The sequence below is a fragment of the Nycticebus coucang genome, chromosome 7, assembly GCF_027406575.1.
Source record: "Nycticebus coucang isolate mNycCou1 chromosome 7, mNycCou1.pri, whole genome shotgun sequence".
Taxonomy (NCBI): Eukaryota; Metazoa; Chordata; class Mammalia; order Primates; family Lorisidae; genus Nycticebus; species Nycticebus coucang.
Window position 1 is genome coordinate 68,302,732 of NC_069786.1, and position 25,763 is coordinate 68,328,494.

General features: G+C 41.4%; 2 protein-coding genes across 5 annotated transcripts in view; one reads left to right on the plus strand and one right to left on the minus strand.

Moving 5' to 3' along the window:
- Positions 1 to 25,763, minus strand: part of SLC25A12 (solute carrier family 25 member 12) — a 302,640-nt gene that overhangs the window by 218,409 nt on the left and 58,468 nt on the right. Inside the window, exon 1 of one of the 2 annotated variants that reach the window (XM_053596495.1) lies at positions 3,797 to 3,973. The exons of the other annotated variant lie outside the window; for it this stretch is intronic. Coding sequence (XP_053452470.1) covers positions 3,797 to 3,814 — 18 coding nt within the window. The 5' untranslated portion in view covers positions 3,815 to 3,973. Of the gene's footprint in view, positions 1 to 3,796; positions 3,974 to 25,763 lie in introns of those variants that run through there. 2 annotated transcript variants of the gene reach the window in all.
- METAP1D (methionyl aminopeptidase type 1D, mitochondrial) overlaps positions 3,701 to 25,763 on the plus strand; it is a 77,778-nt gene continuing 55,715 nt past the window's right edge. Inside the window, exons 1-2 of one of the 3 annotated variants that reach the window (XM_053596501.1) lie at positions 4,111 to 4,127; positions 7,328 to 7,449. Coding sequence is in view for 1 of the 3 variants with exons in the window: in XM_053596499.1 (XP_053452474.1) it covers positions 3,701 to 4,127 (427 nt within the window). In the remaining 2 variants the exon portion in view is untranslated. Of the gene's footprint in view, positions 4,128 to 7,327; positions 7,450 to 25,763 lie in introns of all 3 variants that reach the window. The other 2 variants (XM_053596499.1, XM_053596500.1) reach the window with 2 other exon arrangements.

The following is a 25,763-nucleotide window of genomic DNA, read 5'->3' on the forward strand; positions in this document are numbered from 1 at the left end:
GAACCTGCTGTGCCCAATAGGAAATACCACATTATTCCAGTTAATTTTACAAAGTATTCATTTTTTTGCTAGTATTTTTTAAATTTCAAATTAATGTGAGGGTACAAACAATTAGGTTACGAAGTTGGCATTTGTCAGGTAAAGTCCCTGTTGTAGTTGTGTTCCGCACCCAGGAGGTGTGCCATATACCCTGACAATGTGCCCATCAGTTGAGAGCACACCCAAAGTATTTATGTATAACATTTTTTTCTTAGAGATATATAAGCATCTTAGCCCCTATTTTATAATCTATGTTTTAAAATATCTTGCCGTGTAGGCAATCCTAATAATATATAAAAATCTAAACTTGAAAAGTGACAGGATAATGTATCATAAGACAAAATTTCTTTTTAAAAGGATTTACTTCATGTCACATAACCCCTTAGACCATTTTAAAAATGAGAATATTAAATATTCAAAATGTATATTACAGAAACCTGTGTAATTTTAATTCCATCACAAAACTACATACAACTTTAGAGAAACTTACGTGGTATAAGTCTATAATACCATTAAGTAGAAAAAAGAGGAAGGAAAATTTGACTTTTGAAAAATATGCATATCAGAATTTATTTCTGATTTATTTCTCTTATAAATGAAAACTTTTTTTTTTTGAGACAGATTCTCACTTTGTCGCCCTCAGTAGAATGCTGTAAAGTCATAGCTCACACTCTTGGGCTCAAGAGATTCTCTTGCCTCAGGCTCCCAAGTAACTGGGACTACAGGTGCCTGCGCAACACCCGGCTATTTTTGTTGTTGTTGTTTAGCAGGCCTGGGCTGGGTTTGAACCCACCAGCTCCAGAGCATGTGGCTGGCACCCTAACCATTGAGTTACAGGCACCCAGCCAAATGAAGACATTTTAAAAGATGCTAATGAGATGTGATCTTTTCAAAATCAAAGTAAAAGACCTATAAAACAATAATTCAACTGACAAAATATTTTAACATTCAATAATGCACTTTTGGACACAGAAACTAAAGGCATTGAGAAGATAATCCTTCATTTTTTTTTTTTTTTTTTTTTGTAGAGACACAGTCTCACTGTACCGCCCTCGGGTAGAGTGCCATGGCGTCACACGGCTCACAGCAACCTCTAACTCTTGGGCTTACGCGATTCTCTTGCCTCAGCCTCCCGAGCAACTGGGACTACAGGCGCGTGCCACAACGCCCGGCTATTTTTCTGTTGCAGTTTGGCCGGGGCTGGGTCCGAACCCGCCACCCTCGGCATATGGGGCCGGCCCCCTACTCACTGAGCCACAGGCGCCGCCCAGATAATCCTTCATTTCTTAAACCCTGGTTTTGAAAAATTATTCTATTTTTGATTCAAGAATCCCAAATACAAAACTTGAATAATGGTGAGAATTCAAATCAGTGAAGTGTCACAATATACAGAAGATGCAAAAAAAGTATATACATTTTGAGAAAGGAAAAACCTGCATTAAAATTGTAATACACAATATATATCAATAATAAAACATGAATACAAATCACATTTGACTTCTATAATTATAAGAGGTGTTCAAAGTATATACATAATATAATATATAATACACAGACAAGATCTCTTTTGTTTTTTGAGACAGAGTCTTAGTCTGTCACCCTCAGTAGAGTGCTGTGGCGTAACAGCTCACACCAACCTCCAGCTCTTGGACTTAGGCAATTCTCTTTCATCAGCTTCCCGAGTAGCTGGGACTACAGGCATTCGCCACAACACTGGCTGTTTTTTTTTTTGTTGTTGTTGTTGTAGTTTGGCCAAGGCCAGGTTCGAACCCGCCACCCTCAGTATATGGGGCTGGAGCCCCACTCACTAAGCCACAGGCGCCGCCCCATAGACAACATCTCTTATAATGTGCATATCCTTTTTTGGGCACCTTTGGTAGTTAACCTTCATCTCATAAGTAGCAGCATTGGCAGAAATGGGATAAAGAAGAAGTGACTCAATAGTGGTTACTCATCTAAATAAAACCATTTTAATGTTCTGAATGCCCAAGATCAGAGAATGTTAAAAATGCAAGGGATTTTAGACGTCACGGTCTAACCCTTTATCTTCTTGATCAGTATGCATATATCCCATAAATTGATGATTTTGGAGAACACATGCTGGCAGCTTTTAATCCAGTTAATTGCAGAAGGATGTATGTATGAGAAGCCAAATCAAGGATCAGTGAATGAGCTACTACCTGTGCAAGTTCACATGTGCTTACTTTCCAACTCATCTTAGATATACACATTCCATGCTGAACTTATTAGGGGTTTCCTCACTGGATTCCACAATGCTAGCTCCACCTTGGTCCTCATAGTGTTTCCTTTTCCTTTGAGTTGTAGAGGAATAAATCGTGTGTTTGTTTTCCCAGGGTTGGCTGAGCTGAATCACATGAACGTGTTCTACTTCCGATGTGTTTGAAATTAGTTTTAATGCCTTACGGAATTTTTCTATGAATGTCTAAGTTTCTCTTTTCTGCACACTTCCTGAGACGCTGAGCCCAACTAACTCTTCGATCCTTTGCTGCACTCAGATCACTGGCTTCAGTTATACAGAGAACAGATTCACCACATTCAAAACTCTCTCTGGAATTCATGTAAGTTTGTAAAAGGTAGGGCTGGAAGTAACATGTAGGAGACATTTCATTCTCATCCTTGTACATAGTATTTACAGCATTATTTCTCTTATCTTTCAGAGGGAACCCAAACCATCCAAAACCCAGGTCTCCAAGAATTATAGCACATGCCTGCTAATGAAATGCCAAAATTCATTCTCTTTAAAAGTGAAATTATGTGGTAATAATTGAGCTCAGCTAAGTGTTCTAAGATTTGATGTTTCTGATGAGTGGAAAAAGCAAATCATAACAGTAAGTATATGAATCCATTTAAAATACTTAACACATATTTGCCTGTAAAAGGCTAAGGTGTGGGATGAAGCACATAGTAGCTCACTGGGGAACGGGACTGTGCTGTGTAGAAAGGTGAGCAAGGGATCCGCAATTTTCCCTGTATCCATTTCTGAACTGTCTAGATTTTTTACTGTGTACTTAAAGTCTTAAAAACAAATTAGAAGACATCACACACGTTCACCAAGAATCCTTATCAATCTTTACTGCATTTAAAATCGAGAAACTATGGCATTCTCCGTTTGGTGTCATGGAGAGTTCAGTTCTTTCACCAGACATTCCATGGGTATCCGGTTCTGTGCTCTGCACGCAGGACGCCAAGATGAGTGACACCTGGTCAATGATAGGATGACACCTACCCCAGAACACAGGTAATGGGAACAACAAATTTGGTAAAAATGGGCACCGTCATCTATAGGGGTACATCGGCTCCCTCACTGACCATAATTGGCCTTCGGTAGGCTTCATCTTTTGGCAGTGCAATTGGCACACGTCATCCTTTTATTCTTAAATGTCAAATTTAGGATTAAGACTCCAGTTAATACTGCCAAGCGGGAGGTGTCCTTGGGGAAAGAGAAGTCCCCTGAACATACTTGCTGGGGTACCTAGAACTGACTTTACTTGCACACAGATCCTGTCTTGTCTGGAGTCCCTGCTGAGTAATGTAGATCCTGGGACAGCGAAAGGACAGCTGTGACTTTCATTAAAATTTTACCTTCTAACTTAATCCAGGGAAATAATTTGCAACAGGGTGGCAGGCGATGCAAAGTGCTATGTTGAACACTAGATTGTGCTTTATTTTTTCCGCCCAACTTCACGTTTCCATGCACCAAATTGTTGATGCTATAAATATTGGATGCCACGCTTACCTGACAGGCTTCTTCCATCCCACCTGCGCGCGGGGGCTCAGAGCGAGCGCGCGAGCCGCGGCTGGAGCCCGCCTCTCGCGGCCGGAGCGGGCTCGGCCGGCCGCGGGTTCCGCTGCTTGTCGGGGTGGCCAAGCCGCTCCCCCGCCAGCGCTCCCGCAGTCAGCCCCCGGCGCGCACGCGCGCTTCCCTCGGGCGGTTTCGGCGCCTCGGGTCTTCAGCCGCGCTGCCACCGCACAGCTCCAGGGGGCGGGGCGGCGAGCGAGTGCTCGCGGCCACGTGACCGGTGCCAACATGGCGGCGCCCAGAGGCCTCCACCTGTTCGTCCGCAGAGGTAAGAACCTGGGCAACAGTCCCGCAAGGGTTCCAACCGGCTTCAAAGGGATGAGCACCCATGGCTAGGCTTCGTGGTGCACACAAATGTAGTTTCAGTTCTACACTCGTGGGCACACATGGTGACACATTCACATGCCGCGGGAACACGAATTTGTTCGCTTCATCGCCCACACCACGTCACTGTATGGCATCCATTCGCCACTCCTGGAGATTTACGGGCTGTTACCTGAAGTTTTCTTCCTCCACTTAAATTATATTGTTAGTGTAACCAACATTTATTTTGGCTCCTGAGCGAGGACATGTGAGTTCTGACATGAATTTAGACACCAGTTCTTTTCTCTAGCGCTTTTCTGTAGGCATGTCTTTTGGGGAACTTGCCAAATGTGACTCTTCAGTGACTTCAAGTTATGATAAAAAACGACGTCTGGATAGTTCTCAATAGATACTATCCTTTGTGTTGAGATTTTAGTAAGTGTACGGATACTTTTGTAGCTAAGTTGGAGAAATCTTGGTTGGGTTTGAAGTAGGTTCTGAATCTTTGCTGGAAGGAAGTAGGAAATTGTTTCAAGGACAGGGGAAGAGGAAAACTAATTTATTTTGAGGTCCTACGTGTCAGGCATGTAGGAAGAGTGCTGTGAGGTAAATGCCATTTTCATAGGAATAGCTACCATTTTCTCTGTGCCTTTTAGGTACACAATACTGTGTTAAGCACTTTACATATGCTAGGTACCTTTTAAAACTCAATGAGTTAGGAATTATTCCTTCTTTGCAGATGGGATAAGTGAGGCCAGGCAAGTAATATGACTAAGGTTACATAGATAGTAAGAAGCAAAATGTGCATATGGACATGACTTTTTTTTTTTTTTTAAGATTCATTTGTGCATGGTTTTTCCATGGAGGTCAATGTGCAAGGTTTAGGTGAGACAGGACAAGTCACACCTATGAGTATTTATAAGAAGTGAAGAGGAAGATGTTTTTAGAGAGGAAGGTTGGTAGGCAAATAGGCTTCAGTACTTCAGTATTAGTGGAGATGAGTAAGGATCCACAGGAAGATAGGAAGATTTGAGATAAGAGATGTGTAAGAGAAGGTGATGTAGCAAGCATTACGGACTGGTTGTATGGAAGAATGGAGGTCAATATGAAAATTTAGTTTTGTGAAAAGAGAACCAATTTCTATCTATAAAGATCTGGGCTCCAGTCCAAACTCTGCTTACTAATTAAGTTACTTTTGTGTTTCCTGCTATTATTGCAAGAAATAATAGCATTTAGACTTCATTTTTGTCCTCTTCAAGTAACAGTGAGGAAAATCCGGGAAGATAAGGTAAAGGAAAAGCCCCAAATCCCCTTAAAACATATGTATGTGCATATACACACATGTTTGTATATATGAACATATATAAAATCTCTTTGTAGATTAGAAAAATAATTTTTTCTTTCTTTTTGATCACTTTTGATTTTGACACCTGGTAGTTCAGACAATGTGAGAAAAATTACTATAGCCAAGTTGTTGGTCTCTATCGTTCATCCCACTATACTCTAAAATGCTGCAATAATCAAGAAATGGACCTTCTGATTAGAGGAGGAAGGGAAAATGTGTCACCAGGAAGAGATTTTGGTGATGGAGAAAGGGACCCTTTCTAGACTTTCCATAGCTACTTTTGAACTGTACACAGATTTTCCTGCTACCTGATTCCCACCAGGATCAAAAATTAAGAATAAATTCATGAAGACTTCTTTTCACTCATTTTTCCCTCTTCACCCATTTAGATTGATATAAGTCAATCCACTACAAGTCTTTATATACCAGGATTTATCATCAGCATCTATGTGCGTTTTTCCCTCCTGCAATATAGGAAGACATTTTATAACCTCTTAAGAAGGGTGTGAGGTTTCTTTCATGAAGCCTCAACTCAATGTGACTTCAGCCACAGTATACCCTGATTACAGTAGTTACCTAGTTCCTCTCTCCTATGAAAACTACTGCTACCTACTCTTAACTAGTTGTTAATTCTTGTTGAACAGGAACTATGCCTTAGGGATCTTTCTGCTTATACTAGCACAATAACTGGCTAAAAGTTAAGATCACTAAAAGTATACTGAATTGAGAGGCTTTTACGACTTGTTCTTATCCATCATGGTCTAAGAAATTGGTAGAAATTGGGTGGCGCTCGTAGCTCTGTGGGTAGGGTGCCGGTGACATACACCAAGGCTGGTGGGTTCTCGCCTAGCCCTGGGCCTGCTAAAAACAACAATGACAACTGCAACCAAAAAATAGCCAGGTATTATGGTGGGTGCCTATAGTCCCAGCTACTTGCCCAGGCTGAGGCAAGAGAATTGCTGGAGCCCAAGACTTTGAGGTTGCTGTGAGCTGTGATGCTACGGCACTCTACCAAGGGCGACATAGTGAGACTCTCTCTCTCGAAAAAAAAAAAAAAAAATTGGTAGAAATTATGAATGGTGACACTGGAAAAAGGGGGAAAGATAGATCAGTTTCTTGGAAGCAACAGAGAAGGTAACAAGAGCCTTTCAGGAACTAAAGTATTCCCAGGTATTAGCATTGGCAGGAAATTCCAAATTCAGTGTGCAGAATCTCTACCCTGGAGCCCAAGGAACTCTCTCCTAGCTTAGTTTCTTGCCCCTACTTTACTGGAATTCCTATTCCACAAAGATTCTAGTGAGTATGGGAAGGAATGTAAGGAGGCATATTTTCTCCTTCATGTTCTTGTTTCCTGTATAAGCTAGTCTCTCTGGATTGCCTCTTGTTTGATTTTGTAAGACTTTCACTAGGGTCTTCTATCAGATTTCTCCTAATAAGTCCCCTGTTGGGATGGGAGGCTTCTTACAAGCCAGGATCTCACCTTCTTCATCTTAGCCTCCCCAAAGCTTGCAGAACAGTGTCTGCGCCTAAAAGTGCTCAGTTTCATAACTAAAAGGCCTTCAGATTGCAACCTCCTATGGTAATATTTGTGAATAAAAGTTATGGTAGATCTAAAGAGGAATTTATCCCTAAATGTCATTTTTCTATATTTGGTAGCCTAAGATAGTGACTTTATTCCTGTTTGCTTGCTTGTGTGCTGCTGTGTGTATATATGCTCGCTGTCTCTCATTCCACCTCACTCCCAGAATTATTTAAGGCAATTTTATTTCTGCCCACATTGCCACATCTTGGCAACTGAAAACATTTCATTTTCATTTTAGGTAATTTGCATTGCGAGTCGTACTTACTGGAGAAAATTAGAAAAGAGAGGTTGGCATGGGGAAGGGAAGACTCTAAAGGAGAAGTGCTTGAGTTTTGCCTGTGTTACCATGAGTGAAATGAGGTAAAGAAAGGTGATGGAAGTAAACCCCTGGGCCTGAGCTCCATCCTGCTATACTTCCATGTATGTGCAAGGAGCTAAAGCCAGTGAGGGGAGAGGTAGTGGACTGGGGCAAGTCCAGCAGACAGTTTAATAGTTTGGCCTTCCCAGAGAGAAGGCTCTATGGCAATACATAACAAGGTGTAAAGTATAATAATTTCTATGTAACAATTCTGCTTCTAAGAATTTGTCCTAAGAGAATAGGATGAATGTGCAAAGATTCATCCTATGAACAAGACTGTAACTTTACACACACACGTATATATATATATATATATATATATTTTTTTTTTTTTTTTTTTGAGACAGAGTCTTACTAGGTAGCCCTCAGTAGAGTGCCGTGGTATCACAACTCACAGCAACCTCAAACTCTTGGGCTCAAGTGATTCTCTTGCCTCCTGAGTAGCTGAGACTACAGGTGCCCACCACAGAGCCTGGCTAATTTTTCTAATTTTTCTATTTTTTTTTTTTTTTAGTAGAGATAGGGTCTTACCCTTGCTCGGGCTGATCTTAAACTCCTGAGCTCAAGCTATCCACACTCCTCAGCCTCTTACAGTGCTAGGATTACAGGCATGAGCCACTGTGCCCCGCCAAAAGTAATTTTTTTTTTTAGTATAGAAAATTAAAAAAAAAAAAAAAGCATTGAATGTTTGAATGGAATCAGACCTAGAAGGAAATGTCTTTTACTATGCATTTTGCCTGCAACAAACCAAACTATCTATGTAATTTATGATGTAGGACAAATTACAAATCTTGAACATCTTTAAGATTTCCATGATCAAAGAATGATAAATGTGAATATATGAATATACTCAGTACTATAATTTAAGATACATATAATGCTACTATTTTATTTACTTTTATTTTAACCAATATAAAGGATATTTAAAAGTGCTTTTGTTCACTTGTGGCTCAAAGGCTATAGATTCCTCTAATGAGAATTCTCTTGCCTTTAGTGGCTTTTCAAAAATTTAGTAGGGGAGGGGCTGCATCATGACTTAAATACTTTAAACTTTTGTCCACTGACCTGAGATCCTTTCTATCTTGTATAGCTTCTGTAGGAAAATGTATACTCAGTTTTGCCAAAGCAACTAGAATTAAACTTTTGGGGTACAGTTCATAGGTTATTTAGAAAATGCTAATGTTGATAAGGAGCTTCTTGTTACTTAAACTACATATGTTCCTGTTTATAGCCAGAGAATGGAGGTGGAGTTTTGCTATAAAATATTTTTTAACAATTATATTCTAACTCTTTTATAATGTAGCATGTTACTGCATTTGTTAAGACATACTTACAGTCAAATCATGGCCCATAAGTGCTCCTAAAGCCATACATACATATATGTTTTTTCCTTTGCTTTCTATAATACAAATAGCTTCTGTCTTTCATTGAAGTTATGAAATTTCAATGCATAGTACAAGCCGTGGAGGCTCTCCATGATGAATGCTTTGCAGCCATTAAAACAATATTGACATGGAATGATGTCTGTGTACACAAAATATATTATTTGGGAAAAGAAAGTTATAGAACAAGATAATACAGTCCCATTTTGTCAAATCAAATACTCGTATCTCCATTTGTGTGTATGTGTTTTAAGTTTATGATGTAAGTACACAAAGAGATTGGCATACACTTAAATATTCAGTGTTTATGAAATGCCCACTTTTCCCAAGCATTGGAAGTCTGTGAAAATGCAGAGTGCACACCACATACCTTAGGGAACCTGGCAAAGATGGGAGAAATATTGTTATATATTCAGCCTTTCATTTGAACAACATCTTGTTTTACAGTTAAAATAGCTTGGTCTTATGAAGATTGGAGTGTCTTTCTTAGCTTTTGAATATGGAGAATGTTAAATGTATCACAAAAATCAGGGGAATAGAATAATCAACTCCCACATATCCATCATCTAGTTATAATAGTCAAGACTTTATGGCCACTCTTGTTTCAACTATACCCTCAGCCATTTCACATCCCCACAGCTAGATTATTTTGAAGCACATCCCAAACATCATTTTTTTTAATCTGTAGATTTTTCATCCTGTGTCTCTAAAAGGAGAGAAGCCTTTCCTCTAAAGCCTCTAAAAGCCTTTTTATTCCTTTACATATTGTACTTTTCAGTTCTAGAATTTCCATTTGCTTCTTTTTCTTTGTAGTTTCCATTTCTGTGTTGAGATTTCCCACCTGTTCACTCATTATGTTCATCTTTTCCTTTAACTATTTGAACACACATACTTAAAACAGCTGTTTTAAAGTCCTTGTCTGTTAATAGTGTCATATGGGTCATCTCAGGGTCTGTTTCTCTTTTATTGGCTACTTTTCTTTTTCTTGATTGTATGTTACTTGCTTTTTTTTTTTTGCTTCTTTAGGCGTCTTATAATAATTATATAATTGACATACTGAATAATACCTTGACAGAGATTGTATTGTTTTTCTTTAAAATGTATCGAATGTTCTGGCAGGCAGTTTGTTAAACTCTTTGATTTTGCCAGGCTTAGGTTTTATTCTTTGTTAGAGTGGATCTATTTGTGTTTTGCCTTTAGGTCTAGCAGGTAGCCCTTACTCTAGTATAGAGGTTAGCAAGCTTTTTCTGTAAAGGGCCAGATGGTAAATATGTTAGGCTTTTGCAGGCCATACATTCTCTGCTACAACTACTCAACTCTGCCATTGGTATAACAAAAGAAGCATAGACAGTCATAAACAAATGAGGATAGCTATATTTTCATAAACTTTATTTACAAAAACAGGCAGTGACTCAGATTTGGCCTGCAAGGACTTTAATTTGCCTACCCTTGCTCTGCTACTGCCTGGTTCTTACTCCTAAGGCATGGTCTTTCTGAAGTTTCATTTGATGCCAGGGGGGCTTAATGAGGTTGGTCTACTCTGATTACACTGGGACTCCAACTTCTCCCACCATGGAGTCTCCATTCAGTTTCAACCTGCAGTAAATAGCACTACTATCTGGTAGACCGTGTGTAGTGTCACCCCAGCCCTTGGATGCCTTTTTTCTAGTATATTCCCTGGCAGATTCCAGCTGCTGAATCAGCTGGACCTCTCTTCTCTGACTCCTTAGTTAAGCAGCAAGGCACTTTGCTCTGCTTGCCATCCCCCAACCCCCACCGCAATTCCACAGATGGGAAGGTTTCCCAAGGTAGAATCTGGGCAAATGGAAGCTCATGTTGGTTATTATTTTCTTTAATGTTTCACTGTCCTGCATTGCCTAATATCCATTGCCAAAAAGCAGTTGCTTCACGTTTTGTCTAGTTGCTTGAGGCACAAGCAAATTCTAATACCAGTTATACCATCATAGATAGAAGAGGATGCCAATTTTTAAAAAAATTTCTTAGGTTAGGCTGTGCACAGTGGCCCGTGCCTGTAATTCTAGCTCTCTGGGAGCCTGAGGCGGATGGATTGCTTGAGTTCAGGAGTTCGAGACCAGCCAGAGCAAGAGCAAGACCCTATCTCTAATAAAAATAAAAAAACTAGAAACTAGCCTGGCATTGTGGTGGGCACACATAGTCTCAGCTACCTGGGATGCTGAGGCAAGAGGAACACTTGAGTCCAAGAGTGTGAGGTTGCTGTGAGTTCTGATGCCACGGCACTCTACTGAGGGCGACAAAGTGAGACTCCTTCTGAAAAAAAAAATCCATAGGTCTATATTCCCTGTTTGTTTTTCCTTTTCTCTTGGTATTTGTTGAAGCAACTGTCTTTCAGCCCTATGAAGTATTTCTTTTCTTTTTGGGGGGCAGGGGACAGAGTTGCACTCTGTTGCTCAGACTAGAGTACTATGGCCTCAGCCTAGCTCAGCAATCTTAAACTTCTGGGCTCAAGCGATCCTTCTGTCTCAGCCTCATGAGTAGCTGAGGCTACAGGCACCCACCACAATGCCTAACTAATTTTTCTATTTTTGGTAGAGACAGGGTCTTGCTGTTGCTCGGGCTGATCTTAAACTGTCCCCTTGAGCTGAGGAATTCTTGAGTGTTAGAATTATAGGCATGAGCCACCACAACTGGACTATTTCATTTTCTAGACAGTGTCACTGAAGATGTTCCTCTGTAAACTTGCCCTTAGATCCAAGGCTTGACTTGATCCAGGAGTGGGCAACCTGCAGCCTCAAGGCCACATGTGGTCCTTCAGATCCCCAAGTGTGGCACCTGGAGCAAATCCAAACTTCACAGAACAAATCCCTTTATTACTATAGACTTCTTTTTTGGTAAAAGTACTTAAGAGGTGGTGGTGTTTTTTGTGATGTTAGGGGCCATTTGTGATTATTACCTGAGTCCAGTAATTAAGTAGGTGTTTACAAAATTATATTTGAATTCAATTATTCCTTCTTTATTTTTCAGCTAGAAAATGTCAATCAATAGAATCTTTCTTGTCAAGTATTTGGTTACCCTGATAGGCCTTGTCTTGGCAAAGAAAGTTAAATGCTTGATTTGGTCTTTTCATTTACCCATTCTTTAAATCCCCTTTATCAGCTTGGCACCTGTAGCTCAGCGGCTAGGGTGCCAGCTACATACAGTGGGGCTGGCGGGTTAGAACGCAGCCTGGGTCTGCCAAACAACAATGACAACTACAACAAAAAAAGGAATAGCCAGGTGTTGTGGCAAGCGCCTGTAGTCCTAGCTACTTGGGAGGCTGAGGCAAGAGAATCTCTTAAGCCCAAGAGTTTGAGGTTGCTGTGAGCTGTGATACCATCGCACTCTACCGAGGGCTACCTAGTGAGACTCTGTCTCAAAAAAAAAAAAAAAACTCCTTTATCTGTGGACAGTTTGTTCTAAGACACTCAGTGGATGCCTGAAACTTCAAGTATTACCAAACCCTGTATGTATTGTATTGGTGTTTTTCGTGTACATACATATCTATGATAAAGTTTAATTTGTAAATTAGGCACAGTAAGAAATTAACAAGAACTGGTAATAAAATAGAACAGTTATAACAATATACTGTAATAAAATTTGTGTGTCATCTTTCTCTTAAAATATTTTACTTACCCTTCTTGCGATAAGAGATGATAAAATGTCAAAAAAAGAGATGATAAAATGTCTGTGTGATGAGATGAAAGGAGGTGAAATATGTAGGCATTGTGACTTAGCGTTAGGCTCTTACTGCTTATATATTAGAAGGAGGATCATCTGCTTTGAGTGCTGGTTAGATGGTTGGATGTCAGGGGCAGATAATGTGGATGACAAATGGGTAGTGTATAGGGTATGGATCTGATGGGTAAAAGGAGGATTCTCTTCTTGGGCAGAGAGAGTAGGTCAGTAAAAGACTATCATGCTACTGAGAGTGGCATGTAGTTTAAAACTCAGGAATTGTTTATTTGTGGAATTTTCCATTTAATATTTTCAGACTTTTTAGTTGACTCGGGGTAACTAAAATCTTCTAAATCAAAACCACGAATAAGGGGGAGTCTATTGTAACAATTTTATCTTCCAAAAGTAATCAGTGAGTTCTTATTTATGGATAAAATTTTCTTTTTTTGAGACAAAGTCTCACTCTGTTACCCTGGGGTGGAGTGCCGTAGACCCTAGCCTGTATGGATAGGCCTATATGGATTAATTTTTAAGTTCATATCCACTTCTTTAATTTTCTAGAAGTATATGAAAGGATCACGGAATGTTGAATCCTGAGGCAGGATCACAAGATTCAAGATAGAATAGCAAAAGTTATTGGTAGAAGTAGCATTTTATTTATTATTTTTTTAATTTTCTTTTATTTTTATTTATTTATTTAGAGATAGAGTCTCACTTTGTCACCCTCAGTAGAGTGCTGTGGTGTCACAGCTCACAGCAACCTCCAGCTCTTGGGTTTAGACGATTCTCTTGCCTCAGCCTCCGGAGTAGCTGGGACTACAGGCGCCCACCACAACGCCCGGCTATTATTTTGTTGTTGTTGCAGTTTGGCCAGGGCCAGGTTTGAATCCACCACCCTTGCTATATGGGGCCAGCACCCTACCCACTGAGCCACAGGCACCACTCTAGAAGTAGCATTTTAAAAAATGGGAGTTGAAAATTCTTACTGTAGCTTAATTTTAGAGTAGAAGATTGTAAGATAAGAGAGCTTGTTGCAAGTTGGGTCTCAGGGTATTCCGGATGTCATGGCTCATGCCTATAATCCTAGCACTCTGGGAGACCGAGGCCAGTGTATTGCCTGAGCTCACAGGTACAAGACCAGCCTGAGCAAGAGTGAGACCCCTATCTCTAAAATAGGCAGGCGTTGTGGTGGGTGCCTGTAGTCCCAGCTACTCAAGAGGCTGAGGCAAGAGAATCACTTGAGCCCAAGAGTTTGAGGTTGCTGTGAGCTGTGATGCCAAAACCCAAACAAACAAATAAGAAAAATAAAATGTCTAAAAAAAACCCCAATAAATATTTCAAAGTCATAAAAGTCAATAACTGTCTCAAAAAAAACCCCCAAATAAGAAAAATAAAATGCTCATTCTGGATATAGTGAAATGTCAGACTTTGTGCTTAGAATAAATATAACTATGCATCTTAATGTCCAAAAGGTGATCATGTATAAAGTGTAAAGGCTACTGAGTAAAGATCTGAATTTGAATCCTATCCCTACCAATTATTATTACCTGAATTTAAAAAGGAACTCTACTTTGAAGTGAATCTAAACTGTTCAAAAAAAATCAAGTTTTTTTTTTTTTTAATTTTTTTAGAGACAGAGTCTCACTTTGTCACCCTCGGTAGAGTGCTGTGGCATCACCGCTCACAGCAACCTCCAGCTCTTGGGCTTAGGCGATTCTCTTGCCTCAGCCTCCCAAGTTGGGACCACAGGCACCCGCCACAATGCCCAGCTATTTTTTTGTTGTTGTTGCAGTTTGGCTAGGGCTGACTTTGAACCCTCCACCCTCAGTATATGAGGCCAACACCCTACTCACTGAGGTGAGTGCCAAGAGAGTGCCACCAATAGGTGCCACCCAATTTATCTTTTTGTTTTTCTTTTGAGACAGAGTCTCACTGTGTCACCCTCGGTAGAGTGCGCTGGCATCACAGCTCACAGCAAACTCAAACTCTTGAGCTTAAGCAGTCTCTTGCTTTAGCCTTCCAAGTAGCTGAGACTACAGGTGCTTGCCACATTGCCTGGCTATTTTTCTGTTATAGTTGTCATCGTTTAGTAGGCCCAGACTGGGTTTGAACCTGCCGGCCCAGGTGTATGTGGCCATTGCTCTAACCACTGAGCTATAGCACCAAGCCAAAATTAAGTCTATTTTTTAAAAAGTCATTAAGCACCAAGTTGTAAAGCACCAAGCACACGAAATGTCTTTTTCCATTTATGTGTGTATGTATGTATGTATGTATGTATTTAGTTGAGACAGAGTCTCATTATGTCACCCTCAATAGAGTGCTTGTGGGGTCACAGCTCATAGCAACCTCAAACTCTTGGGCTTAAGTGATTCTCTTGACTCATCCTCCCAAGTAGCTGGGACTACAAGTACCCACCACAACGCCTGGCTATTTTCTTGTTGCTGTTGTCATTGTTGTTTAGCTGGCCTGGCTGGGCTCGAACCTGCCAGCCTCCGTGCATGTGGCTGGCCCTGTAACCACTATGCTACGGGTGCCAAGCCTATTTATTTATTTTTGAGACAGAGTCTCAACTCTGGTGCCCTGACTAGAGTGCCGTATCATCATCATAGTTCACAGCAACCTCAAGTTCTTAGGCTCAAGTGATCCTCTTGCCTCAGATTTCTATTTTTAGTAAAGATGGGGGTCTTGCTCTTGCTCAGGCTGGTTTCAAATTCCTGAGCTCAAGCAATCCTCCTGCCTCAGCCTCCCAGAGTTCTGGGATTACAGGTGTGAGCCACTGCATCCGGCCCTGTCTTTTTCCTTTTAGTAGATGTGCCTCCTATGACCCTGTCTCTGTCCTCTATTGTTTGAAGCAATCACAAGGCCATCCAGATTCTAGGGAGGGGACATAGAGCCCCTCCTGGTGGGAGAAGTGTATAAGAATCTTGACACTCTAAGGCTGTTTCATGAATGTGGTGGAGAGAGAAAGCATTAGCTCTGAAAATGAACCTTAAAGGCCCTGGGTATGTTTAGAAGTAGAGAGAAGAAAACAAACTAGTAAGGAAAAAGGGCCTCTGGCAATCCTGGAGATGAGGGGGCTTCTGAGAAAGACAGCAGACCTCAAGAGATGGGAATGAATGGAGGGGAAAGGAGGAGGGCAAGGTGGAGGTGGAGAGGGGCCTCTATCTCTTACATAAGAACGAAGGAAGAACAGAAATTTCTTTTTCTGAGGATGAAACAGAGTGAGACTCTGTCTCAAAACAAACAAAAGATTGTGATTTTCCTATAAGATCAAATAGAAATAGATGAGGAGTGAAAAGAACACCTTGGCTGTATTCTCCATAGACTGTCTGATGCTGCTGAATACCAGCCCCTCCAAGAATTGATATTTCAAAAAACAACTCCTCTTTGTCATCTCTGTATGTTATGCTCTGTGCATAGCGGCTGTTCAGGGCACTTCGAGCGCAGGGGCACTGCAATCAAACGGGAGTGATCGGCACTGCAGGGAGAAGGCTGTGCAGGGGCCAGGGAGCAGAGGCAGCACAAACAGCTAGATAGCAGTGTGATGGCCTCACCGTGGGGTGGAGGGTAGGGAAGGTTATCAATTACCTAGATTAAAAAGAAAAAGTGCCCTCAAATCCCTCTGTCACCAGGCACTTTTCAGCAAAGCCTTCCAACTCCAGAGAAGGACACCATGCACATTACAGGAACGTCACAGCTGCTGAGGAGCGTCTTGCAAAGTCAGTTTAGGTAGATTAGTACTTTGTGGTAGCTGCTTTTACAAGGGTCAGATTAATTTCCTAATGCTGTTTTCTACTTTAATGTTACTGCTTTAATCATTAGAATACCACCAGTTCCTTCAGGCAATAGGAAGCTATTGAAGATTTAATGAGATTCATATTGCTTATGCTTAAATGTTGATGACTTCCTGCATGCATATTAATCATTCCTGACCTTGATGTCAGATTCCAGTATAAATTCTCATCAAGCATACCTACTAGATCTCTCAGTATTGACTGAATACCTGGTTTGTTGCCAAAAATACATAAAAGAACATTAAGTCTAACGTTCAGTGTGTATCAAATTTTCACTGCCCTTGTCTGACTTGTCTTCCAAATCTTACGGTGACTGTAAATCTGGAAAATTCAGGGGGAGAGAAATCAGTAACTCTGCTGAGGGGATTTAGCCTAGTTTAAAAGACTGTGTTCTGTGCAGCAGACCTTGAAAACGCCTAATTGGTTGTCTAGGTCAGTATGTCCAACTGGCAACTCTGAGAGCCCATCCAGGCCACAGAGCATTTCAGAACGGCTTGTGTGCACTCCGGCTGTCGAGCAGCAGGACTCGACCTCTGTCCCCTGCTTCGTTGGCCCCGTCCTTTAGTTCAGGCCCACCCCCTCCTGCCACAGAGGCCTGGGAAACCCAGGCTGGCCACCTGGTGTCCTCATGCCCAGCATCTATGCACCTGCCCCAATTGTCCCCTCAGCCATCTTTGGCAGATTTCCTGACCAACAGTTCTTCCTCAAACTCGGACCATGAAAGAACCATGAGAGGAGAAGTGACAGGTCTCCAGAGTGTGAGGGAACATGAAAGTGGGAGCAAGGGAGTTGGGGGTGGGGGATAACTGTGAGAACATGAGTGTGAGGAGACAGGATGGCAGGGAAGAAGTAGATGAGGTGAAGGAGCTTGCCGTGGTGAGGCCAGTCACTGAGATGAGGAACCAAAGAGGCAGACTTGTGTGTGAAAGAGGCCACATGGGAGAGAACAAACAGAGCAAAACAGCCCTGTGGGGCAGAAGGAGACCCCATCACTGGGAGACGTGGTCTGGATAGCTTGAGCTCAGGAGTGTCCTCAGTAGAGTGCCATAGCAGGATAGCTCACAGCAACCTCAAACTCATGAGCTCAAGTGATCCTCTTGCCTCAGCCTCCTGAGCACCTGGGACTATAGCTGCCCACCACAATGCCTGGCTATTTTTTAGAGGCGGGGTCTCTAGCTCAGGCTGGTCTCGAACTCCTGAGCTCAAGCTATCCACCCACTCTGACCTACCAGAGTACTAGGATTATCGCTGTGAACCACTGCCTTAAGAGTTGACCTTTTGAAGGAAGGAGCTTCAGAGTTACACTGTAAAGGAACACATAGACCTACATATTAATGCACCTCCTAATGAGGAACCAAAAGTTTGGTTCGCCATCTTTTTTGACTTCTGAAATGAATTTTGTTGCACCTTGGTCAGAAATATTGCCTTTATCTGTGTCATTTTACTTCATTTTAAAAATTTCTCTTGTGGAAGTAACCCTTAAGTAACTTTTAATCCTTTTCCTTTACCCAGGGACATTTACCTGACCTGTTGAATGAGTTTCAGGGTCCTACCACATCTGATATGATGAAAGCTGAAAGGACCTCAAGTCTTTTTGCAACCCCATTTATTTTTCTGTTAAATCCTGAGCAAGACAATAATGTTAATTTTTTGAAGACTCTTTACCCACAAATCACATTTTGTCTGTATTCCTAAATCTTTTCTTCCATTAATTAATTAATTTTTTAGATGGAGTCTCACTCTGTTGCCCTGGTAGGGTGCTGTGGTATCATAACTCACAGCAACCTTAAACTCTTGGGCTCAATTGATTCTCTTGCCGCAGCCTCCTGGGTAGCTGCAACTATAGGCGCCTACCACAACGCCTGGATAGTTTTTCTATTTTTAGTAGAGATGGGGTTTCTCTCTTACTCAGGTTGGTCTTGAACTTCTGAGCTCAGACAATCCACCTGCTTTGGCCTCCCAGAGTGCTAGGATTAAGGCATGAACCACCATGCTTGGCCTAATTTACTTTTACCCCAATACTGTGTATCTTAGTTAGTTCATCAGTCAGAAATCTATCCCTTCCCATGCATGGGGCTTTAATGATGAAAAAGGAAGAGACCTTATCCTTGGGGAACTTACAGAGGAAAGGAAGGTACAGAGGAATCGGAGGGTACTGGCTATGTGTGTGTTAAGGGCTGTGATGCTATAGGCATAGTGGCTGGGGGCACAGCAGCAGGGCACCTTTTCCAGACTTCGGGGATCAAAGAAGACCTCCCAGAGAAGGTGCTATCTAAGAAGATAACTTAAGGATGAATGATAGTCAAGCATGAGCCTTCAAGGTAGACAAACAATAGACACAAAGGCCTAAAAGGCGTGTTACATTTGGAACAGACCTACCAGGAGAGTCCCAAGGGAAGGGCCAGGTTTCAAGATGAGGAAGAAGAGGAAATCAGGATCCAGATCCTAAGTAATGTGCAGGTATATATGTTCCTTTATAGTATGACTTTGAAGCTCCTTCCATCAAAAGGTCAACTTTTTTTTTCTACCCTTTGCCTCTGAGCTTGGCCATGTAACTTCTTTGACCAATGGATGACATAATTATGTAGAGTCTTAAGAGGCGCTTTCCTGCTGAGGCTTACTTTCTGCTGCCGTGGGAACACTGTGACCTTTACCATAGGAATTAGCCAGGTGGCTCTGTTGAATGATGAGAGACACATGGCTCAGTCTTCACCATCATCCCAGCTAACTCTGAGCCAGCCTTTAGACATGAGCATGCGGCTACCTTAGACTGCTTCAGTCTCAGCCAAGCCTCCAGCTGAGCTCGCCTCGACCAGAAGAACTCCCTGGCCAAACCACAGAACGTAAGAAATGTTTTAAGACACTAATTTTTGAGATGACATGTGATACAGACAAAGCTAACTAATATAATTAAGATGCTTAGACTTTATCCTGAGGACAGTTGGGGACTCAAGTGAGAAAGATTATAAGCAAGAGTATGACATACTCAAATTAACATGGTATAAAGATCTCACTAGCTTCCAGGAGGACAGTAATTTGGAGAAGGATGACTCTGCAAACTATGGGGAAGCAATTGCAATCATTCTGGCAATAGACGATAGTGGCCTGAGCCAGGGTGGTGAAGTTGGAGAGAAGCAAATCACTTTAGGAGACAGTATTTGTGAAGCAGATTCACTAATTGATATTGCTTGGACTTGGGAATGGTGGTAATGGAAAGGGATGATTGATGGGTGATCCCTTGACCCCAGGTATGGCTTGGGCAGTTGAGTGGGTTGTGATGCCATTCATTGAGAAACTGGAGGGAAGAGAAAGTTTGGAAAAGAATATGATCAGTTTCACTTAGGTCACATTAAATGTGAAGTGCCTGGAGACAGCCAAGTAGAGATTTCAGTAAGCAGAGGAGATAACAAATCAAGTGAGTCCTGGAGAGGGATCTGGGCTGGAGGCGCAGAGGTGGAACTCATGAACATATGCTGTAAGTTCCCTAGGGAAGGCGGGTGTGTGAGAAGAGGAGCAGGGCCAGAACCTTAAGAAATACTGCAGTGTATGGCTGGGCGCCAGAGCTCAGTGGTTAGGGTGCAGCCACATGCTCCAGGGCTGGTGTGTTCGAACCTGGCCCAGGCCTGCTGAACAGCAACAACAACAAAAAAAATTAGCTGGGTTTGTGGCAGGTACCTGTAGTCCCAGCTACTAGGGAGGCTGAGGCAAGAGAATCGCTTGAGCCCAAGAGTTGGAGGTTGCTGTGAGCTATGACACCATGGTACTCTACCAAGGGTGACAAAGTGAGACTGTCTGAATAAAAAAAAAAAAAAAAGAAAGAAAGAAATACTGCAGGGCGGTGCCTGTGGCTCAGTGAGGAAGGCACCGACCCCACATACTGAGGGTGGTGAGTTCCAACCTGGCCCCTGTCAAACTGAAAAAAAAAAAAAAAATTACTGCAGTGTAAGGGGTGATCAGGGAAGAGAGGCCTACAAAGAGGATGAGGAGTAGCTAGAGAAGCAGGAAGGCTTTGCAATTGGCTACTTCTAGTAAATATTTTAGATAAATTGTCATCAGATGTCAAGGTGGGTTTCTAGCTATACTGTGGTTGACCTCTCTCCTCAACACCAACCCTGCATTTTCTTTTCTTTTTTTTTTTTTTTTTTAGACAGAGTCTCACTTTGTCACCCTTGATAGAGTGCCATGGTGTCATAGCTCACAGCAACCTCAAACTCTTGGGTTCAAGTGATTCTCTTGCCTCAGCCTCCCAAGTGGCTGGGACTACAGGCATGCGCTATCACATCTGGCTGGTTTTTCTAATTTTTAGTAGAGACTGGGTCTTGCTGTTGCTCAAGCTGGATCCCTTTCCACATTCCATGAACCACCACAGAGCTTTAATCCCTCTTTGCTTCTCATCTCTGCCCTTGTAATAGCCTCCAAAGTGTACCACACTAACTCTGCACTCCAAAGCTGTTCAACCGTTTTAATTTCCCTAAAGAGTCATTTCTGCTATTGGCATTCCCCTACTCAGACTTTAGTGCAGCAGTTCTCAACCTGTGGGTCGCGACCCCTTTGGGGGTAGAATGACACTTTTCCCTTTCACAGGGGTTGCCTAAGCCCATTGGAAAACACATATTTCTGATGGTCTTAGGAACCGAGACACCGCTTCTCATGTGTGTGGGTCACCAAAACATGAGGAACTGTATTAAAGGGTCACGGCATTAGAAAGGTTGAGAACCACTGCTTTTAGTGGTTTGCTAAATTAAATATAAACTCTTTGTCCTAAAGAGTATGGTCAAAGCTTACTCTTCTAAATAAGCATCCTTAATACTTTAGCAAAAACCAGACCAGTCGGGTGGCGCCTGTGGCTCAGGGAGTAGGGCACTGGCCCCATATACCGATGGCGGATTCAAACCCAGCCCTGGCTGAACTGCAACCAAAAAATAGCCGGGCGTTGTGGCGGGCGCCTGTAGTCCCAGCTGCTCGGGAGGCTGAGACAGGAGAATCACGGAAGCCCAAGAGCTGGAGGTTGCTGTGAGTCCTGTGACATCACGGCACTCCACCAAGGGCGAAGTGAGACTCTGTCTCTACAAAAAATAAAAATAAAATAAAAAACAGACCAGTCAACCCTTAATGTATTGTGGGTTTTCATGACTCTACACCTTTGTTCATGTTTTGCCTTCAGCCTTGAATGCTGCTCCCTCATTTTTGCCACAATCCTGTCTATGTATCTAGGACTAGGTCAAGCACCGTTCTGTTTAGAACCTTTCCTGGTCTTCCCTGATAATTGTGATCTTGCCTGTTGGCCTACCTTCCTTTGTCTCTTCTTTTTGCCAATCCTGGAACCCTACTGGTTGGGGCTCAGTTTCAGGAAACTGAGATTTCTTTGCTATTTCAAGCAAAAGAGTCTTTAACATAAGGAATTGCGTGTTTCTAATTGCTAGGAGGTTAGAGAACTAGCCTGTGAGTTGATACTAGAGGAACAACTTTCAGAATAGCTCCCCGGTACTGGCCCACCAGAGAGGCTAAGCTGCCACCCCTCTGACATTCACTTGCCGGCATACTTCCCCTTTCAAATCTCCCAGGAATGCATCTATTAGTAGGCAAAATTCAGGTATAGAACCTCTACAAAGAACAGTCTGGGAATGTTCTAGCCTCTGCAGTACGTACAGAAGACAGCCTAGGAAGAGATTTCAGTGACTCCTGAGTCCATCATTTCTTCCACAGTCATTTACTGCGAGCCAGGAGCTGATATATTCATTCTCACTTTCACGCTAACCATACATGCTGCTGGACTATCAAGTCCTCTAAGGCAGGAGATGTGTGTATGAGCAATTCCTATATCCTCTGTGCAGTAAACACACAAGGTTCTGTGGAGTGTAAGAACAAAATACCTATCTGCTCAATGAGTGAAATTTAGTCATCTTGCCAACAGTAGCACCATTACTTTTATTTAGGAGAAAAACCTTTTAACCCAAGACAAAACAAGGTAATAAGAGAAGGAAGCCTGAAAAACTCTTAAGGGAAAATTCAGTTTGTTTATGTAAGAAATAGAAATTGAATTGAGATTCTAGCTATACGTGACTCCTTCTCTTCCAAAACTGAAGAGAACAGAGCCTGTGGACAATCCTCACATCACTGAATAAAAAGAAGCATCCTATGGGGGAGGGGCACCTGCCACTGCACATGATGTTAGGGATGAGAAGATTGAGGACAGTAGATAGAATTGAGTCCTGTAAACCAATGTCTGCTTGTTAAGAAGAGAGACAAGCCAGGCATGATGGCTTGTGTCTATAGTACCAGCTACTCTGGAGCTTGGGGCCAGAGGATTATTTGAGCCTAGATGTTTCAGGCTGCAGTGGACATGATTACATCTGTGAATAGCTACTGCAATCCAGCCTAGACAGCATGGTGAGAACCCATGTCTTAAAAAAAAAAAATGGAGACAGATGGACCTACTGCACTGATTGGGATAATACAGCAGAGATTTTTTTTTTTTTTTTAATTTAGAAAATAGTGTATGTGCATTTAGGGAATAGGGTGGATTTTCATGCTATAGATAGCAAACATGTTCAGCGTGGCTTAATGGCTATTGACAAATTCATGAGCATGTAAAGAGTCTAAAAATAAATTGCAGTCCGGGTTTGAAGATAACTTGTTATATATTAAGATATAAAATATAAATTAGAAATCTTTATCTGAAATAAGTGGCTCATTCAAGAGACACTTCTGGGTAATATAGAGGCAGGAACATAGGACTATGTGAGTGATAGTAACCTCGGCTCTGAATTTAACTTATCATGCAACCTTACATAGTTCTCTTAGATGGTAGCCTGTGGCTTCAGCTGTCTTTCCATTGCTGATAATTCCCTAAATCTAATTGTGCTCTGGCGCTTGAGATTAGTCTGTCCCACTGGTTCTAAACTTTAGTGTGTGTTGGAATCACCTGGAGAACTTATTGAACGATCACTCTGCTCCATTCATAGATGAATTTGTTTTTCTAATAAGTTCCCAGGCAATGCTAATGATGCCAATGGAAAGATTCAGACCACTGCAGCATCACCACTTCCAAAATGGAGTTTATTGGCTCAGTGCCTGTAGCTCAGCGGCTAGGATGCTGGCCACATACACTGGGGCTGGTGGGTTCAAACCCAGCTGGGCCTGCCAAACAACAATGACAACTACAACAAAAAAATAGTCGGGCATTGTGGTGGGCACCTGCAGTCCCAGCTACTTGGGAGGCTGAGGCAAGAGAATCATTTTAAGCCCATGAATTTGAGGTTGCTGTGAGCTGAGGTGCCATGGCCCTATACCAAGGGCAACATACAAAAAAAAAAAAATGGAGTTCATCATCTTTGCCTGAGAATCAGCTCCTCCTCCTCTTTTCCTCATTTAGGTCTGTATCTCCTGCATTCACTCAGGGTGGGAGAAGAGGGTAGGTGGGTAGTTCATAGACTTCTTACTCATCCCACACACAGACACCGTAGATTCTGGTCTCCTGAGTAGAGTAGCTTCCCAGTTAGGCCCACGTACCTTGTTCTCTTCTCTTCCGTACCATAATAGCCTTTCCATTTATCTATGTATCCAATCTTCTCCTAATCCAAGCCCACCCCAGGCAGTCTATTCTGCAGGTATTTCTAAAATTTAAACATGATCATAACTTTCCTGTGCTCAAGATGTTTTATTGTGTTTCTGTGGTTTTTAAGATGAAATTTAAATTCCTTACTTTAGAACACAAAGCCCTTTTTATTTTAACCCTCAGCCTACATCCTCTAATCTTGCATGGACCTGCTTCCCTCAAGCCATAGCACCTAGGAATTTTACAAAGACTACTCTCTAGGTGACATGCATCTACCATCACTAATCCTCACCTAGCAGTACATTTCTGCTTATTCATTAAAATTGAGCTCAAGTACAATTTCATTTATATGCGCCAACTCTTGGTTCCAGGAACATCCAGATCATACCTCTAGTGGTTGTTTTATCTTTTTTTCCCTTCTAGACCATAAATCACTTGAACATAGAGATTTTTGAATTAATAGGCCTGGGAATCTGCATAATCAACAAGCTCCATGGGGGGATTCTGCTGGCTCCAATCTCAGTTTTAAGTGGTTTCTAAAATCTACTTCAACTCTGAGATACCAAGGGTTTTCCTTCTTACAGTTTAACCCAGCGGTTCTCAACCTGTGGGTCTATTAAAGGGCCATGGCATTAGGAAGGTTGAAAACCACTGGGAGCTGGAGTATTAGGGAGGGAAACGTTTGGGTAGTTGATTAAAAGCAAAACAACAGCAACAAAAAGCATAGGCAGTCTTCTTTCGTGCCCACAATAAGATAGCTTATTATACTGAAATGTAATGAAAAGGTAGATAAGTAAAATAAGGTAAATACCCTTATTTCTTTTAAAAGTGTTTGCTTAATGTGTTCAATTTTGTATTTATTTATCAAGGGATTACTATATGTCAGACTCTGTCCTAGTCATTTGGAATACATTAGCCCAGACAAAACTCCTACCCTCAAGGAGCTTACATTGATGGAAATTAAATATAATAAGTAAATCACTGAATATTTTAGAAGATGATATGTATTGTAGAAAAAAAATAGAACATGATGGGGGGGCTTTCATTTTTTTTTTTGCATTTAGTAACAAATTACTGGATTTAGTAATTTATTTAATTTGAGCTATTTAAGTATGCCATACTTTGAAAGGTATAAATTAACTTATATCCAATCAGAAGAGAATTTTGTATTTACAAAATTCAAGTCTAGTCTCCTTTTATAAAATTGACAGTAAATAGTTTTCCCATTATGTCATAAGAAAGAAATAATTTAGTTCCTCAGGGAATTGCTCCCAAGGAATCAAAAGTAAATTATATTGATATAAATTTTTTACTATTTAAAAAGCCACAAACCAGGAAAAAGTGGTTTGTACTTACCTACAGGGCTGAGCCAATTTTACTATTTAAAAACAACCAACACCACAACAAAAACTTAACTCCCAAACTTCTAATCTCCTCCCCTCCCCATTTTAATTTTTATTTGTTTATATTTTCATATTTAGAATATGAAAGAATTTATAGGGACGCCTCCTTGTTTAGAAACAGGAAGCATCGGACTTTGGCTTCACTTCCCTGGGGTGCTTAGAAGTAAGAGAAGCGATCTTTTCCTGTGGGGAAAATCATTCTCTCATCTTAAACTCTCAAATAACTTAATCAAAAGATCTAACATTTCATTGCAAACAGTCTTAAAAATCAGAATTAATGTCACCTGCAAAATAAACTAAGCTCTGATGAGTATTGTTTTGCACAGCAGTTGAAACTATTTTCAAAGTCCTACCACAATGAAAGACTTTCATTGCACTTTTTAAAAACTAAAACTGTGTGGCAATTCTGATGACTGTCAGTTCCTGTGGGGTGTTTACACAAAGGTACTTTTAAATGAAGAGTCATTTTTAGAACATTTAGAGAAA